Consider the following 16,419-nt stretch of genomic DNA (forward strand, 5'->3'; position numbering starts at 1 on the left):
ATGATCATGTTGCGCAACCTTTCCTTCCGGAGCATCAAAGTTGGGAGCATCGAAAGACAGGCCTCGGGGGAGATGAAGCTGACCCTGGATCAGGCTGCTATTGTGTGGCCCCCCTGGTACAAGCAGGTGGGGAGATTGGTTGTGTTAGCTCTAAATATCTATTTAGTCTAATCAATGAAACCTGCTTGAGAGTCTTCTGAGCCTTTATTTTAGACAAAAGTTATCAACAGTTGCCAGCGATAAGTGCGTGGAATGGACCATTTCATCATATCCGCCTTCATAAATCTTACAAAATTGCCCTTCCCCAGTGAATGAGACCTCCTTTCCCCGGATAACGCTCCTTGTCTTTGTCTGCAGAGGATGCCTGATTCCAGGTGTGCCAACAGCTGCCTCCCTGGATATGTGAAGGTGGCCCTGGAAGGGAAGCCCATTTGCTGCTTTGGCTGTTCTCTGTGTGGGGAAGGAACCATCTCCTCTCAGGAAGGTGGGTGAGGGGGGAAAAGGTCATCCTCCTGGCTATGGGGCCAAGGGTCAGTTTTTTATTTTCTCAGCATTGTTCTAGAATTTCATGCACTAACCTTTCTTTTCCAGTTTTCAAAGGAAAGTAGAAGTAGTAGTGTTGGTTCTTATATGCCGCTTTCTCTACCTGAAGGAGCCTCACAGCGGCTTACAGTGGCCTTCCCTTTCCTCTCCCCACAACAGGCACCCTGTGAGGGAGGTGAGGCTGGCAGGGCCCTGATATTGTAGGCTCCTGGGAATTGTAGTCCATGAACATCTGGAGGACCACAGGTTTACTACCCCTGTACTAGAGCACTCAGCCCGATATTAAAGCTGAGGCCTATCGAGGCCACAGGACGTTACAGCAGCTCTCCCATATCTGAGGGAATTATGTTTTGATCCCCCAGGAACCCCTTGTGGTGGGGATATCCAGGTTGAACCAGCCAGGCTGACTTACAGTGTGTGTCATCTACCCTTCAGCATCTGTTGTTCTTCTGTGTAACTGGCCCTTTCACTCAGTCCTATTTTTGATTTCGGCGACTTTTGAACAGAAGCCTGTCTGAAGCTACAACACTTTTGGCCATCCTGATGATCCTTATTGGGTGAGTGACAAGGGGAGCACCTCCGTGTAGATCTTTCAGGTCCTCTTGGTGACATTCCGCACCAGTAACAATGAAATCCAAAGAGAGAACAGACAGTTATTACTATAAAGGTACAAAAACCCCAATTCTCACCTGGAATTTGGCTGTATGGATTGGAAAGGAATCCGCTTTGTGGTGGATATGAATTAGATCAATATGATGCTGAAGTCTCTCCTTTTCCCTTCCAGATGCAAATCGTTGCACCAAATGCCCAGAAGATCAGTATCCCAACCCTGACCACACTCAGTGCATTCCCAAAGAAGTGACTTTCCTTTCTTATGAGGAGAATTTGGGGGTTACCTTCATCGTTTTGGTCCTCTTCTTCTCCATAGTCACACTTCTCATTCTAGGAATCTTCATTAAAAATATGGATACCCCAATAGTCAAAGCCAACAACCGAGACCTCACCTACATTCTTCTCATCTCACTCCTGCTTTCCTTCCTGTCCTGCCTTCTATTCATCGGCCGGCCAAGGAAGGTGACCTGCCTTCTCCGACAAACAGCCTTCTGCACCATCTTCTCAGTTGCTGTCTCCTCTGTGTTGGCTAAAACGACCACTGTGGTGGTGGCCTTCATGGCCACTCAGCCAGGGAACAGGATGAGGAAATGGGTGGGGAAGAGTCTGGCAAAGTCCATTGTCCTTTCTTGTTCCACTGTTCAGATTGGCTTCTGTGCCCTCTGGCTGGGCATCTCTCCCCCTTTCCCAGAGTTTGACATGCACTCCCAGCATGGACAGATTATATTGCAATGCAATGAAGGGTCTGTGGCCATGTTTTATGGTGCCCTGGGCTACATGGGATTCCAGGCTGCCATCTCCTTCACAGTGGCTTTCCTGGCCAGGAAGCTTCCTGGGACCTTCAACGAAGCCAAGCTGATCACCTTCAGCATGCTGGTTTTCTGCAGTGTTTGGGTGTCCTTTGTGCCTACCTACCTGAGCACCAAGGGGAAATACATGGTCGCCGTTCAGGTCTTCTCCATCTTGGCCTCCAGTGCTGGGCTGCTGGGCTGCATCTTCCTCCCCAAATGTTACATTATTGTAATCAGGTCTGGTCTGAATATCAAAGACCATCTCAGGATGAAAGGTCAAGGTGGAAGTTGATTCTCTGGGGATATTTTTCATTTTAAACCTGTGTTGTGTGTGAAGATCTGGCTCCGCCTCAGATGGTCCCCCTGAGGCATTGGTATCGGAAGATCTGTTGAGCCAGGAATGCAGGATAGAGTAGTTTCCATTATGGGCTAGTTTTTACTGGGGTTTTAATGAATGTCATTGAAGTTTTAATTGTTGTTTTATGGGGCTTTATGGTGGGGTGAATTCTTGTAAACCCTCACTAGCCACTTGGGAGAGGTGGTATAGAAACTGAAGTATAAATAAATAATATAAAATAAATAAGCTTGTGCTCTGCTTTTTAGTAAGATACCTTAACTATTAAACCAATCCCAATCATTGAGCAGGCTGCTAGCTAGCAGATGCAGTGGAGGGGGCTAAACAACTTTTTATGGTTTTCACAGCCTGCTCAGTTAAGCGTTTCATGTTATATGGGACCCAACATTATTGCTGGAGAAGCAAGTTAAGGGAGTTTTTTTTTAAGGCTTCTTCTGACCCAGCCTAGCTCAAAAACTAGGCCTTTTATCTTAGAACCATAGAGTTGGAAGGGACCTCCAGGGTCATCCAGTCCAACCCCATGCACAATCCCCTACCTGCCCACCCACTCACAGTCTGCCTAAGTTCATAACATCAGCATTTCTGTCAGTTGACTATCTAGCCTCTAGTTTAAAACTTCCCAAGAAGTTGAACTCACTACCTCCTGAGTAAGTCTATTCCACTGAGGAACCACTCTGGCAGCACTGAAATGGTTCTGTAATCTTATAATTAGCTCTTCCGCCCGTCAGGGGAGAGCCCACACAATTGGAATGAATGAATGAAATCAATCAGCCCTCTGACTGAGCAGGCCTATTTATTCCAGGTATGAAATTGAGCAGGCAACCAGCTAAGGATCCCTGGTCCTAAAGAAGTCCGCCTGGTCTCGACCAGGGCCAGAGCATTCTCTGTTCTGGCCCCTACCTGGTGGAATGAGCTCCCCGAGGAGATCAGGGCCCTGACGGAGCTTAAGCAGTTCCGCAGGGCCTGCAAAAAGGAGCTCTTCCACCAGGCATTTGGCTGAGACCAGACATAATCAACAGCGACCAAGGGCTCCTGCTCCACCCCTGCCCCCCCCCCCACAATTCAATCAATGAGCCCTGGACCTGTTTGTACTGCCGTTATGCTGTTATACTGTGCTGTTGTATTATTATCTGGTTACAATTATTAGTTATTAGTATAAGGTTATTACATGTTTTATAGACTGTTTTATGTATTGTTCCTCGTTATGATGTAAACCGCCCTGAGCCTCCAGGGAGGGCGGTATATAAGTATGATAAATAAAAATAAAATAAAAAATAAAAATAAAATGAACACTTTAGGCTTTTCCGCACTCATTAAATTTAGTGAAATGCTCACCTTAAGTAGTCGTTATGTTCCGGCCCCTCCATATGATGTCGCCAACATCCAGCGTCTGGGCAGTAACCGGCTCTCTACATCCTCCATTTTAAAGTGCAAGTCGTGGAATCGCATAAAGTGGATTCACCAACCTATTCCGCGCGTGCTACAGGACAGCAACCAGTAGGCAACCGTCAGAAGGAAGGCGTGGAGGCTCAAACGAGCTAAAGGCACCTGCCTCATCACGCCCTCGCCCCCTCCTCCCTCTCCCTTGTTCCTGGGGACAGGAAGGTCACTAATACATGGACAAGGGTGCAAGTGTTGACAGAAATAGAAGATTTTTTCCCCTCCAAAGTTGTAACACAACGCGTGCCTCTCTAAAGCCCACCCTCCAATCAGGAATGAGATTAATTTTTTAAAGTATCAGGATACCATAAGGGATTCTTTTAAAAAATCCCATAAGGGGTTCTGTTCACCTAATCTATGATTAGATGCATAGGCATTGCAACGGAGAAGTATGAATTAAAAAAAAATTAGTGGGCATCGCTGGACCTTTAATATATGGGAAAAGGGGATTGGTTGCCTGAATTGATTGACAGGCAGAAGTGTAATGCATATAAGGCGTGTTTGCCATTTCAAGCAGCAGATGTGGAGGGTAAGATCTGTGAAAAGGAGGCAAAGGCAGGACAGCAAAAATGTGAGGAGGGGCTGGGGAGGCATGATATGATTTAGCGCTGCGCTATTCAGTTGGCCTAACACTATTTTTTACATATGTGTGGAAATTGCCTTCGTGTCCCAGGCAAGGATCATTCAGGTTATGGTTTAAATTTGTGGACAATCAACTGGAGAATTCTTTAAAGGATTGAATATTAAAGAAAGGTTCACCAAATAGTTGCATGTTTGAATTCTATCACAGAAAAGTCACCTCCAATCAGGTGGAAAAAGGCATGTTAGGCATTGAATTCATTATACTTAAAATCAGAAAAAAATGACATGTATCAGATCCCCAACAAAAAACTCTTAGGAATACTAGAGAGTCTCCCACCACCTCCACTGAAGAGCTCTGGGGTATTTTGGGCACAATTCCCTTACATGGAGCCTGTTAAGTGTAAGTGACTCAACGTTTTCTTTGAGCCATTTGATGTGTTGCTTTTGAGGGTGTGATTTCTCGGGCTCTGAAGGTAGGATGGGTTCTTACAGAATAATTTTTTTTCAGTTATATGATCTGCCATGTTTCAGTTAGTTCTGGGCATGAGTGAACAATAAAGCTCATGTAACCTACTCAGTTTAAACAACATCAAAAATAATTTCTTTTTTTTATTATAGAAGGGAGAGACTTCACATCTACGACAATGTGATCCCACCTTGTGACACCTGCATTTATGAAAATAGCTATAACCTAACTTCAACAGATATAATCTTTGGAACAATATCCCACACATCTAAAAGCAACCATGGCTTCACAATTCAGGCCTGTTGTATTTGGGCAGACCAGGGCCTCAGTCTTTCTGACTTCTGTCCAGGCAGTCTTTTCAAGAAGCACCAACTTGCAGCTGGGCTGTCTTGGAAGATCTGTCCTTCACAGAAGTCTCTGGTATCTTTTCATTCGGATGGAAGGCAGGATTCTTTACTTAAAATATTAATAGTTTTCATACCAAGGAGTGCTTCCCAGGGGAGAGGGCTTCTCCCTGCAGCTTCAGGCCTCCAGTCCTTCTGGGGAAATTGCATATAACATTCCTTTCAAATAATCCCCACAACAGTCAAAACCCAAAATTATAGACAATTTATATAAACATAATCCCCCCATCCAGTAATTAGTGTAATAACCTTTCCTACCTAAAATATTAATAGTTTTCAAACAGAGGAGTGCTTCTGAGAGGAGAGGGCTTCTCCCTGCAGCTTCAGGCTTCCAATCCTTCTGGGGAAATTGCGCCTTTTCTTCCTTATAAGGAATATCCTAACTCTCTATCTCCCTCTAGTGGACTCAGGGTTACACTGACCCAGCAAGGAATAAAATGTTTGCAGGAATGGTCCAGCCCTGCTCTGCTCTTTCAGCACTTTCCACTGGCATCATGTTTGGCAAAAGGGGCTCCTCTGCAAAGATGCACATAAGGATGTGCCATGCCTATCAGGATCTTCTGTGGCTGACTATTCCTTCTGACCCAATAAACATGGGGGGTAAGGCTGCGTTGGGACCTGCACGGCAGTGGGGTTAATTCCTGCTTACGGATGATGTCACCATTGGCCCATCCCCCTCCTGGGCCTTGTTCAGTTTAGGGCCTCTGATGCCCTGTTGCAAGGGAATGCAGATAGCTTCCTCCTTCCCTTTTACGCTGTGGGCGCCATCGACTGCCATGCTGGGTCAGGCCCTTACGCAGAGGGAAAAAATGGCCCTTCTAGGCCTGACTCCTCCCCCACCTCTGGTTTTTCCAGCAAAGATTACTCAGCAGGCTGCATTCTAATGAATGCAGTGGAGGCAATGAGACAATCCCTTTTTATTGCTTTCATGGCCAACTCAGTTATGGGACCCGGTATTATTACTGGAGAAACAAGATAACGGCCATCACAAAACCAAAGTGTCAAAATTCCCAAGAAAATCAGGCATGTAGACCACCATGGACATGCCATCAGAATAAAATTTGTGTGTGTGGTGAAGGTACATGACAGTTGGGTATTGAGTTGCACATACAAAGCCCTTCATGGCATTGTGTTCTCAATCTGAGAGTCTGTCTCTGAGCCAGCTTGTAGTGGTTAGGAGTTCTAATCTAGTGAGTCAGGTTCAGATCTGTGCTCCCCCACATGCAATCAGCTAGATCAGTGGTCCGCTAGATCAGCCTTCTTCAGGCTGCGGACTGGCGGCGGCGGGGAGGGCGATTGCCCGACCGCACATGCACGCATGCGCAAATGCGCATGCACGGCCCAGCGCATCTCTGCGGAGGCAGGGAGCCGCGGCCCATTGGATGGGGACCACTGAGCTAGATGACTTTGGGCTCACCACAGCACTAATAAATCTGTTTATCTTTGGTTTCTCAAAACCTGAAGAATGTTTGAAGGATTTCTCAATGGAAAGAAAGTTGAGAAATGAATAAAGTTCAGTCTCTTAAAGAAAACTTGAGAACATATAGAATTCAACGAAGTGTGACTATGCTGAGTGGGTTGTAGGAACTATTGAGGAGGTGGTAAAGGTAAAGGTAAAGGTAAAGGTATCCCCTGTGCAAGCACCGGGTCATGTCTGACCCGTAGGGTGACGCCCTCCAGCGTTTCATGGCAGACTCAATACGGGGTGGTTTGCCAGTGCCTTCCCCAGTCATTACCGTTTACCCCCCAGCAAGCTGGGTCCTCATTTTACCGACCTCGGAAGGATGGAAGCCTGAGTCAACCTTGAGCCGGCTGCTGGGATCGAACTCCCAACCTCAAGGGCAGACAGCTTCAGACAGCATGTCACTGCCTTACCACTCTGCGCAACAAGAGGTTGTAGGAAGAAAATAAAACGTGATCGTCATGACTTTGTGCTTAAGTCTGATTGGACTTCACATCTCACTGATCTGCTCCTCAAGGTGGCAACCGGCCATTCCCGGTGGGACCTTGTGGCTAAAAGGGTCCTCCTTCCCCCAGCAGCACTAAGCTCCTCTGGCTGATGGATGCTCAAGGTAAACTCTGGTTCTGGGGTCATGACTCTACTGTTGCCTGGTGTGGTTGTCGTAACAAAAATAATGAACTGGGAGGGATGGGTCCCAGTGAAGAAACAAATATAGAAAAAATATAGATCCCCTGGAGAACCAATATGGCAATAAAATATCCAAAATGTACTTATATAGAGTCTTCTCTCTTCAGTGTTTCTTTATTCTTATAATACCACATAAGTCCTGACGCGTTTTGCCTTACAGCTTTTTCAAGGGACAATGTTTTTTTTTATTTAAGGACCAACTTCAACTTTATAAAGGAATCTATTAAACAAAGTATAAGGTCATGCTAACAATAGCTAGGCTTAGCTGTTGGTTGTCGTGGCAACCAATGGGAAACAAATGAGCCCCTTGGTCTGAACCCAGCCTCCCATTCCCCTGGTCAGAGCTTCTTCCATGCTGACCTCTTCTGAAGGTTGTTTCCCCCCCTGAAAGTTAGGCCTAACTCAGTTGCCTCTTCTTGGAAACATCTTTTCTCCCTCTCTGCACAGGTGGTCAAACACAGAGTCCAGGGCAGGGCAGATTCTTTCCCGTATAATTATCCATATCATGGTGATTTCTTCTGTAGATCAGCAAAGCACCAGGGATTTCTTGAATGTTCACTCTGAAACCAGTAATGTAAACATGAAGACCAACGGCAGGGTGATGCAATATCTTGCAACAGGCCAGGAAAGTCTGGTGCATAAAGGACTTTTCTCCCAAGGTGTTCAGGGGTTGCCTGGGGAGGGGGGAGAGGACACTGCGTCGGTGTGATGCTAGTGATCCTTCCCTTTCAGTCTGGTCAAGCCAGGGCAGGACTGCACAAGTGACTACAGCCCCGGTCTTACCAGGCGATGCTGCAGCTCCTTCTGTCAATCCCTGAGAGCTGGCTCCTGGGAGGGGGAAAGGTGTACACAGGCAAGAATGGTCTTGCTTCGGTTTTTCTTGCTCCTTCTTCCAGCCTGCAGGGGGGCCAAATGCCCATTCACCGGGACTATGGGTGAGTTTGAACCATATAATATCTTCCGGAGAGGAGACAGTGTCATTGCCGGGCTCACCACTTTTGTGTATGAGAAACGTCCGTCGCCAACCTTCAGGGAGCCTCCCTTTTTAAATCAGAAAGGGTAAGTCAGTCCTTGGGGGACTTTCTAATGGATGTGATAGAATTCTGGGTTCTTTCTTATTACCAGATTTCAGAAGCCGTTTGCTTCTGTCTCCTGCAACTGTGAAGTGAGCCAATTTGGCTGTTTTCCCACTGCCAAGAGTCTGGGGGGTGAAGCATCGTACTTCGGACTCTCCAAGTGATAATGAACACCTTGGCTATGGTGAGCTCAGAACTGAGTTATCATAGGTCTTTGAACACCAAAATGCCCATCATGGTTCCTGCAGCAGAACCTGGACTGTCTGCTGACAGATTCAAATAGGTCGCTGACACCCGGCCATGTGTCGGCAGAGGCCCCATTGGAGCCCTGGCTCCCTACCAGAAAACTGGAGATATCTGTGTTCCCCTGTTCTACAGCTTCTCCATGCCTGAGTCAGGCTGGTGGCGGGGAAGCCCCTGGCCAGTGTCGAAGTCATGTGGGGTCAGGAGTTTCTCCGGATGAGCGGTATGTCAGGGCATTGTCCCTGTGCGGAATTGGCTTCTCAATATTTGTAGACTGTCCTGACTTTGATGGGGCAGTGGTCTGCTTCAACTGTGCTCATGTATATTCCTTTTCTTGGCTGCCACCTATTAACCCAGTTAGTGTGATCATCACTGCAAACCATCAGAATGCCGCTTTTTTCTTCTGCCCATACTAGGTAAGGCCTCAGCAAGGCCCAAGTTTATCGACTCCCTAGATAATGTGTATATTTGTATATGTGCTTTTTGGCAGGCTACTATCGATGCAATGGCACCTCCTTGCCTTCTCTTTAGCCATTCAAGAGGTCAACCAGAACCCCAGGCTCTTACCGCAAAATATCACCCTGGGCTACACCATCTATGAGAACACACTGCATCCCAGGCTGAGCTATGGAGCTTTGATAGACCTGCTAAACTCTGCCCAGAAGACTGTTCCAAACTACAAATGTGGCAGACAGAATCATCTCTTGGCTGTTCTTGAAGCATCTCATTCTGTCATCTCCAGTGACATATCAACACTCTTGAGCACCTACAAAATCCCTAAGGTAGGAATCAAGGATGGGGAAGTGACTCCGAAGAAACATGGGTGGACAACAAAAAGTTTCTGGTACAGATCAAAACTAACTTTCAGGAGAGTTGAGAGGGATGTGAGAGAACATTCAGGTCCTCTGATGTTCCATCTGCATCCCTCCGTAGATGATTTTACGAGATTTCGGAACAGACTTTTCTGACTTGGGAAGCAGCAGGGAGACAAAGTGAGACTCTCTCTGCAGGAAGGGACAGTCTTTGGAAAAGCCCTTTGGAGCAAAAGCTAGTTTGTGAGGACGAAGTTTGTATATCAATGCAATTTGGATTGATTCTAAGTACACAGAAGGGATCTTTTCTAATTAAAACTTCAATGTTGTTTCCAGGGATTCTTGACCAATGATCTGGTGAGGGTTACAAGTCTTGGGTTGTTAGGGGATGAGTTCAACCGTAGGACAGAATCCCACCTCCACTTCGGATGCTGGAAGGTCAGATCCCCCACCCCCACTGAAATGGACCCCCACAGCGGGTGAAATCTCTCAGAAAAGGTCTGGCCTGAAACTGATCCCTGCCGTTGAAGGGTTTTTTGGGGATCATCATCACAGAACTGTATGAGATACTTTGCTTTTGATTGACACTTATTGAATGTGATGAAATCCGAATGTGTCCTTTTCCCCATTAGGTCAGTCATGAATCGGATTTGATTGTTTTTAAGGATCAAAGTCAGTTTCCTTTTTTTTACCAACTGGTTCCACCAGAAGAAGTCCAATACCGGGGAATTGTCAGGCTGCTCCTGCACTTCCGATGGACGTGGGTTGGTCTCCTTGCTTCAGATTCTGACAGCGGGGAAAAATTCAAGGGCACCTTGACCCCTCTCATGCTCAGGAGCGGCATCTGCGTTGCCTTTGAAGAGATGATGTCCATTGAGGGCTTTTATTCCAGTTCTTGGTCAACAGAAAGAAGGCAGCGCTTGAGGTCATTCCTCAGTCAGGACCAAGTTAAAGTATTTGTGTTCTACGGAAATTATTTCCTCTTAATATATCTTGAAAATGTAATTATACTTATTGAAAATGCCATGGATGTCAGGCTTGGTAAAATTTGGATCACAACTCTTTTACTGGACAATCTGTATAGCTTGTCGTGTTGCCCCCCCATGGAGCTGTTCCCTATGCATGGATCTCTCTCCGTCAAGACCCAGACACAGAAAAGAAGGATGTCTCTCTATTCACAAGTATGTCACCCTCTTGTTGAGGAGTTTATGGAAAAAGGATTTGATCCTGTCTCCACAACACCCGTTTTGTCTGGGAGAGGGGGCTGGAGGTACAGGGAGAGAGAGGAGCTGCAAGACAGGCCCTGGGAGGTCCTCAAAGAACTCCTGCCTCCCAGGGCCTGCAATGTTTACTCCTCAATCCAGGCGGTGGCCCGTGCATTACACGATGCCTACTCTTCCAGGTCTGGGAGGACAACAAGGGCTGGAGGAAGAAGAGGAGAACATGAGCGAATACAGCCTTGGCAGGTATCCATTACCTCCTGAATGAAGAATACCAATCAGCAGTTTATTTTTGAAAGGATTATTGTGCATGTAGTCTAAAATGGTTTTCACATAGCCATTAGCCAGTGTTTGAGGCATGCCCAGTATCTGCCTCTTCTGGAAACTGACTCATAGAATTGTAGAACCCTAGTGTTGGAGGGGGCCATCGGGCCATCTAGTCCCACCCCTTGCTCATTGGTGGATCAGCCATAAGCATCCAAGATAGGTATCTGTCCAGCCACTGCTTTGAGTCTCCCAGTGAGGGGGAGCGCACTCCTTAGACAGTCAATTCAACTGCTAATCTCGGACTGTAGAAATGTATTTTGCTCCAGTGAATTTTTGCTCTGGTGAATGTGAGCATAAACTGTGACCCACGATGGGCAGGGAAGTCCCTCTAGATTTGAGGGTGAGGCCTGGGTGTGGAACATTTCATGGAGGGCCAACCCAGTTGAGTGGTTCACGGGCTCACAAGGGATTGGGGAGATGCACATTTGGGTCCTCAGTCTGCCAGGGAGCCTTCAGTTACTTATTCCCTCTGAGCCTAACATGCCTCAGTCTTTGGCAGGTAGAGATAATTGTGCTCCTGTTAACCATTTTTTATTACCACTGATTTCTCGTAAAGCAGGGTTACTCACAGGAAGCACATAACCCTACAAAATACGTAGTCAACTAGGCAGAATTGTCATGCATGCAGATTGGGCCCACCTCCTAAGTACTTATATCTACTCCATTGCAGCTGGGGATAGGACAAAAAGCTCCGTCACATCTCCCTGAAACTTGATGCCCCCATTCCCGTGAAAAAGGGAAAATAGTGTGGCAGGCTGCACCCCAATCACATTAGGGCCTTTCTCCCTGTTTACACATCTGCTCATCGGCCAAAGCCTCTTATTCTATTAGCCATCTTCCAGGTCGCTTATGTAGAGGAAAGCTTACTATCAAGTTGCAAATGGATCAAGCTGCAACGAGTACGTAGAAGAGTCTTCTGTCTTCTAAAGAGTGTTACTCTCTCTGTGGTTCTAGCTTCATCCTTTCCTGAGACGCTACCAGTTTCAAAACTCTTCTGTGGGTGGAATCGATCTGGGTGAAAACGGGGCTCTGGAAGCCAACTTGGACATTGTGAACATGATCATCTTGCGCAACCTTTCCTTCCGGAGCATCAAAGTTGGGAGCATCGAAAGAGAGGCCTTGGGGGAGATGAAGCTGTCCATGGATCAGGCTGCTATTGTGTGGCCCCCCTGGTATAAGGAGGTGGGGAGATTGGTTGTGTAAGGTCTAAATATCTATTCAGTGTAATCCATGAAACCTGCTTGAGAGTCTTCTGAGCCTTTCATTTGAGACAGTAGTTCTCAAAGTGGCCAGCGATAAGTGCGTGGAATGGACCATTTCATCATATCCACCATTATGAATCTTACATAATTGCCCTTCCCCAGTGAATGAGACCTCCTTTCCCCGGATAACGCTCCTTGTCTCTGTCTGCAGAGGATGCCTGATTCCAGGTGTACCAAAAGCTGCCTCCCTGGATATGTGAAGGTGGCCCTGGAAGGGAAGCCCATTTGCTGCTTTGACTGTTCTCTGTGTGGAGAAGGAACCATCTCCTCTCAGGAAGGTGGGTGAGGGGGGAAAAGGTCATCCTCCTGGCTACGGAGCCAAGGGTCAGTTTTTAAAAATGTTCTCAGCATTGTTCTAGAATTTCATGCACTAACCATTCTATTCCAGTTTTCAAAAGAAAGACGAAGAAGTAGCATTGGATCTTATATGCCGCTTTTCCCTACCCGAAGGAGTCTCAAAGTGGCTTACAATCCCCTTCCCTTTCTTCTCCCCACCCTGTGAGGTTTGTGAGGCTGAGAGAGCCTTGATATTCCTGCTTTGTCAGAACAGTTTTATCAGTGCCGTGGCGAGCCCAAGGACACCCAGCTGGCTGCACGTGGGGGAGCGCAGAATCGAACCTGGCATGCCACATGAGAAGTCTGCACTCCTAACCACTATACCAAAGTGGCTCTCTCAAACAGACCTCTGGGGGGGAGGCTTCTGGGTAATTGCTGGTGAGTGGAAAGAGAAGTTCAGCTCTATCAGCGTTTGTTGCTTTCAGTGGCATTCATGTTTGTGTTTGCAATGACGTACAAGGCAGTCTTTCATTTGCAGGGTCATAGAATCAAGGGGCCATACAGGCCATCTAGTCCAACCCCCTGCTCAACGCAGGATCAGCCCTAAGCATCCTAAAGCATCAAAGAAAAGTGTGTATCCAACCTTTGCTTGAAGACTGCCAGTGAGGGGGAGCTCACCACCTCCTTAGGCAGCCTATTCCACTGCTGAACTACTCTGACTGTGAACAATTTTTTCCTGATATCTAGCCTATATCGTTGCACTTGAAATTTAAACCCATTACTGCGTGTCCTCTCCTCTGCAGTTAGCAGAAACAGCATCCTGCCCTCCTCCAAGTGACCTTTCAAATACTTAAAGAGGGTATCATGTCCCCTCTCAACCTCCTTTTCTCCAGGCTGAACATTCCCCAGTCCCTCAACCTATCTTCATAGGGCTTGGTCCCTTGGCCCCAGATCATCTTCGTCGCTCTCCTCTGGTCAGTTCTCTTGGACTAATGAGGCTTCAGTGGAATACAACTGACAATACAACTTTAAGCATTGTTGTGTCCCCTTTCCTGCAACCCATTGAAGAAGAAGAAGAAGAGTTGGTTCTTATATGCCGCTTTTCCCTACCCAAAGGAGGCTCAAAGCGGCTTACAGTCGACTTCCCATTCCTCTCCCCACAACAGACACCCTATGGGGTGGGTGAGGCTGAGAGAGACCTGATATTACTGCTCAGTCAGAACAGTTTTATCAGTGCCATGGTGAGCCCAAGGTCACCCAGCTGGCTGCATGTGGGGGAGCGCAGAATCGAACCTGACTTGCCAGATTAGAAGTCCGCACTTCTAACCACTACACCAAACTGGCTCTCCCAGGTGGTAGCTGAATCAATTTGAGCCACTTGTGCTTTTACTGGTTTGGTGTGAGGATGTAGTGGGAGAATTCCATGTACTATCTGAAAGAGAATCCTCAAGTCATGGTTTACTCCTTGGCATAATTTCAGCTATTTGTTTCTACTAGAGAACTCTCCCCTATATTAAAGCTGAGGTCTATCAAGGCCACATGAGTTTACAGCAGCGCTCCCATATCTGAGGGAGGTTTGTTTTGATCTCCCAGGAACCCCTTGTGCTGGGGATATCCAGGCTGAACCAGCAATGCTTAGGGCTGATCCTGTTGAGCAGGGGGTTGGACTAGATGGCCTGTATGGCCCCTTCCAACTCTATGATTCTATGATTCTGTGAATGCTGCCTTGTAATGTGTTCCATCTACCCTTCAGCATCTGTTGTTCTTCTGTGTAACTGGTCCTTTCACTCAAGTCCTATTCTTGATTTCGGTGACTTTCTGTCTGAAGCTACAACACTCTTGGCCATCCTAACTGATGGTCCTGATTGGGTGAGTGACATGGGGAGCACATCCATGTTGATCTTTCAGGTCCTCTTGGTGACACTCCACACCAGCAACAATGAAACCCAAAGATAGAATAGACAGTTAGTACTATAAAGGTACAAAAAAAAAATTCTCACCCTGATGGAATTTGGCTGTATGGATTGCAAAGGAGGTCACTTTGTGGTGGATATGAATTAGATCAATATGATGCTGAACTCTGTCCTTTTCCTTCCAGAAGCGAATAGTTGCACCAAATGCCCAGAAGATCAGTATCCCAACCCAGAGCACACTCAGTGCCTTCCCAAGGAGGTGACTTTCCTTTCTTATGAAGAGATTTTGGGCATAATCCTCATTGTTTTGGTCCTCTTCTTCTCCATAGCCACACTTCTCATTCTACAAATCTTCATAAAAAATATGGATACCCCGATAGTGAAAGCCAACAACCGAGACCTCACCTACATTCTTCTCATCTCACTCCTGCTTTCCTTCCTGTCCTGCCTTCTATTCATCGGCCAGCCAAGGAGGCTGACCTGCCTTCTCCGACAAACAGCCTTCTGTACCATCTTCTCAGTTGCCGTCTCTTCTGTGTTGGCTAAAACAATCACTGTGGTGGTGGCCTTCATGGCCACCCAGCCAGGGAACAGGATGAGGAAATGGGTAGGGAAGAGTCTGGCAAAGTCCATTGTCCTTTCTTGTTCCACTGTTCAGATTGGCTTCTGTGCCCTCTGGCTGGGCATCTCTCCCCCGTTCCCAGAGTTCGACATGCACTCCCAGCATGGACAGATCATATTGCAGTGCAATGAAGGGTCTGTGCCCATGTTTTATGGTGCCCTGGGCTACATGGGCTTCCTGGCTGCCATCTCCTTCACAGTGGCCTTCCTGGCCAGGAAGCTTCCTGGGGCCTTCAACGAAGCCAAGCTGATCACCTTCAGCATGCTGGTCTTCTGCAGTGTTTGGGTGTCCTTTGTGCCCACCTACCTGAGCACCAAGGGGAAATACATGGTCGCCGTTCAGGTCTTCTCCATCTTGGCCTCCAGTGCTGGGCTGCTGGGCTGCATCTTCCTCCCCAAATGTTACATCATTGTAGTGAGGCCTGATCTGAATATCAAGGACCATCTCAGGGTGAAAGGTCAAGGTGGAGGTTTTTCATTTTAAACTTGTGTTGAGTGTTAAGATCAGGCTCCCCCTCAGAGGGTCCCCCTGAGGCATTGGTATCAGAAGCTCTGTGGAGCCAGGGAGGTGGAGGACAGTGGTTGCCGTCATGGGGTGGTTTTTACTGGGGTTTTAATGACTGTGATTGGGGTTTTAATTGTTGTTTTGTAGGGGTTTTATGGTGGGGGAATTCTTGGGGGTTTTATGGTGGGGGAAACCGCCAAAACCACTTGTGAGTGGTGGTATAGAAATTGAAACCTAAAATAAAATAAAATAAAGAACCTTGTGCTTGCTGTTTCAGTGAGCTACCTTAACTATTGAAACAATCTGATTCTTTGAACAGGATGCAATCTGTTGGATTTGGTGGAGGTGGCGAAACATCTCCTATTTTTTGCCTTCACGGACAACTCAGTTAAGTGTTCCATGTTATATGGGACCCAACATTATTGCTGGAGAAGCAAGTTCAGGGAGTTTTTTAAAAGGCTTCTTCCATCCCAGCCAAGCTCAAAAACTCTTCTTCTTCTTCTTTCCTTAGTCCTCAGTATCCTGCAAGCTGAGAATTTGCAAGCTGGTGGTTTGAAAGCTGGGTTGTGACCAGATTCAGATCTACCTGCTTAGCTTCTGCAAACCTGTAGGGCATCTAGTGTGGCTAACTTCACCACTAGCCAGACTGAGGGGCTTTTCGCACGCCTTCAAAATCGCACAATGGTTGCTAATTGAAAACGCTACTGATTTGCCATTATGCACAACGTCGTTGACAATCTGCCACACACCTGAAACCGATCCGCAAAAAGCGCTTCGTTGTAGCGCTTTCAGGGAAATCCCCAAAAGTGGATTCACCCTCCG

General features: G+C 47.0%; 2 protein-coding genes across 2 annotated transcripts; both read left to right on the plus strand.

Moving 5' to 3' along the window:
• LOC143833846 (vomeronasal type-2 receptor 26-like) lies at positions 1-2,479 on the plus strand. Its single transcript, XM_077330071.1, has 3 exons — positions 1-126; positions 358-488; positions 1,308-2,479. The coding sequence occupies exons 1-3, from the start codon at positions 1-3 to the stop codon at positions 2,236-2,238; spliced, it is 1,188 nt and encodes a 395-aa protein (XP_077186186.1). The 3' UTR covers positions 2,239-2,479.
• Positions 2,480-8,273: 5,794 nt separating this feature from the next.
• On the plus strand, positions 8,274-15,576 carry LOC143833847 (vomeronasal type-2 receptor 26-like). Its single transcript, XM_077330072.1, has 6 exons — positions 8,274-8,401; positions 8,817-8,884; positions 10,257-10,426; positions 11,975-12,202; positions 12,434-12,560; positions 14,657-15,576. Exons 1-6 carry the CDS (start codon positions 8,274-8,276, stop codon positions 15,574-15,576), a joined length of 1,641 nt encoding a protein of 546 aa, XP_077186187.1.
• The last annotated feature ends 843 nt before the right edge of the window (positions 15,577-16,419 follow it).

The sequence above is a fragment of the Paroedura picta genome, chromosome 3 (genome assembly GCF_049243985.1).
Source record: "Paroedura picta isolate Pp20150507F chromosome 3, Ppicta_v3.0, whole genome shotgun sequence".
Lineage (NCBI taxonomy): Eukaryota > Metazoa > Chordata > Lepidosauria > Squamata > Gekkonidae > Paroedura > Paroedura picta.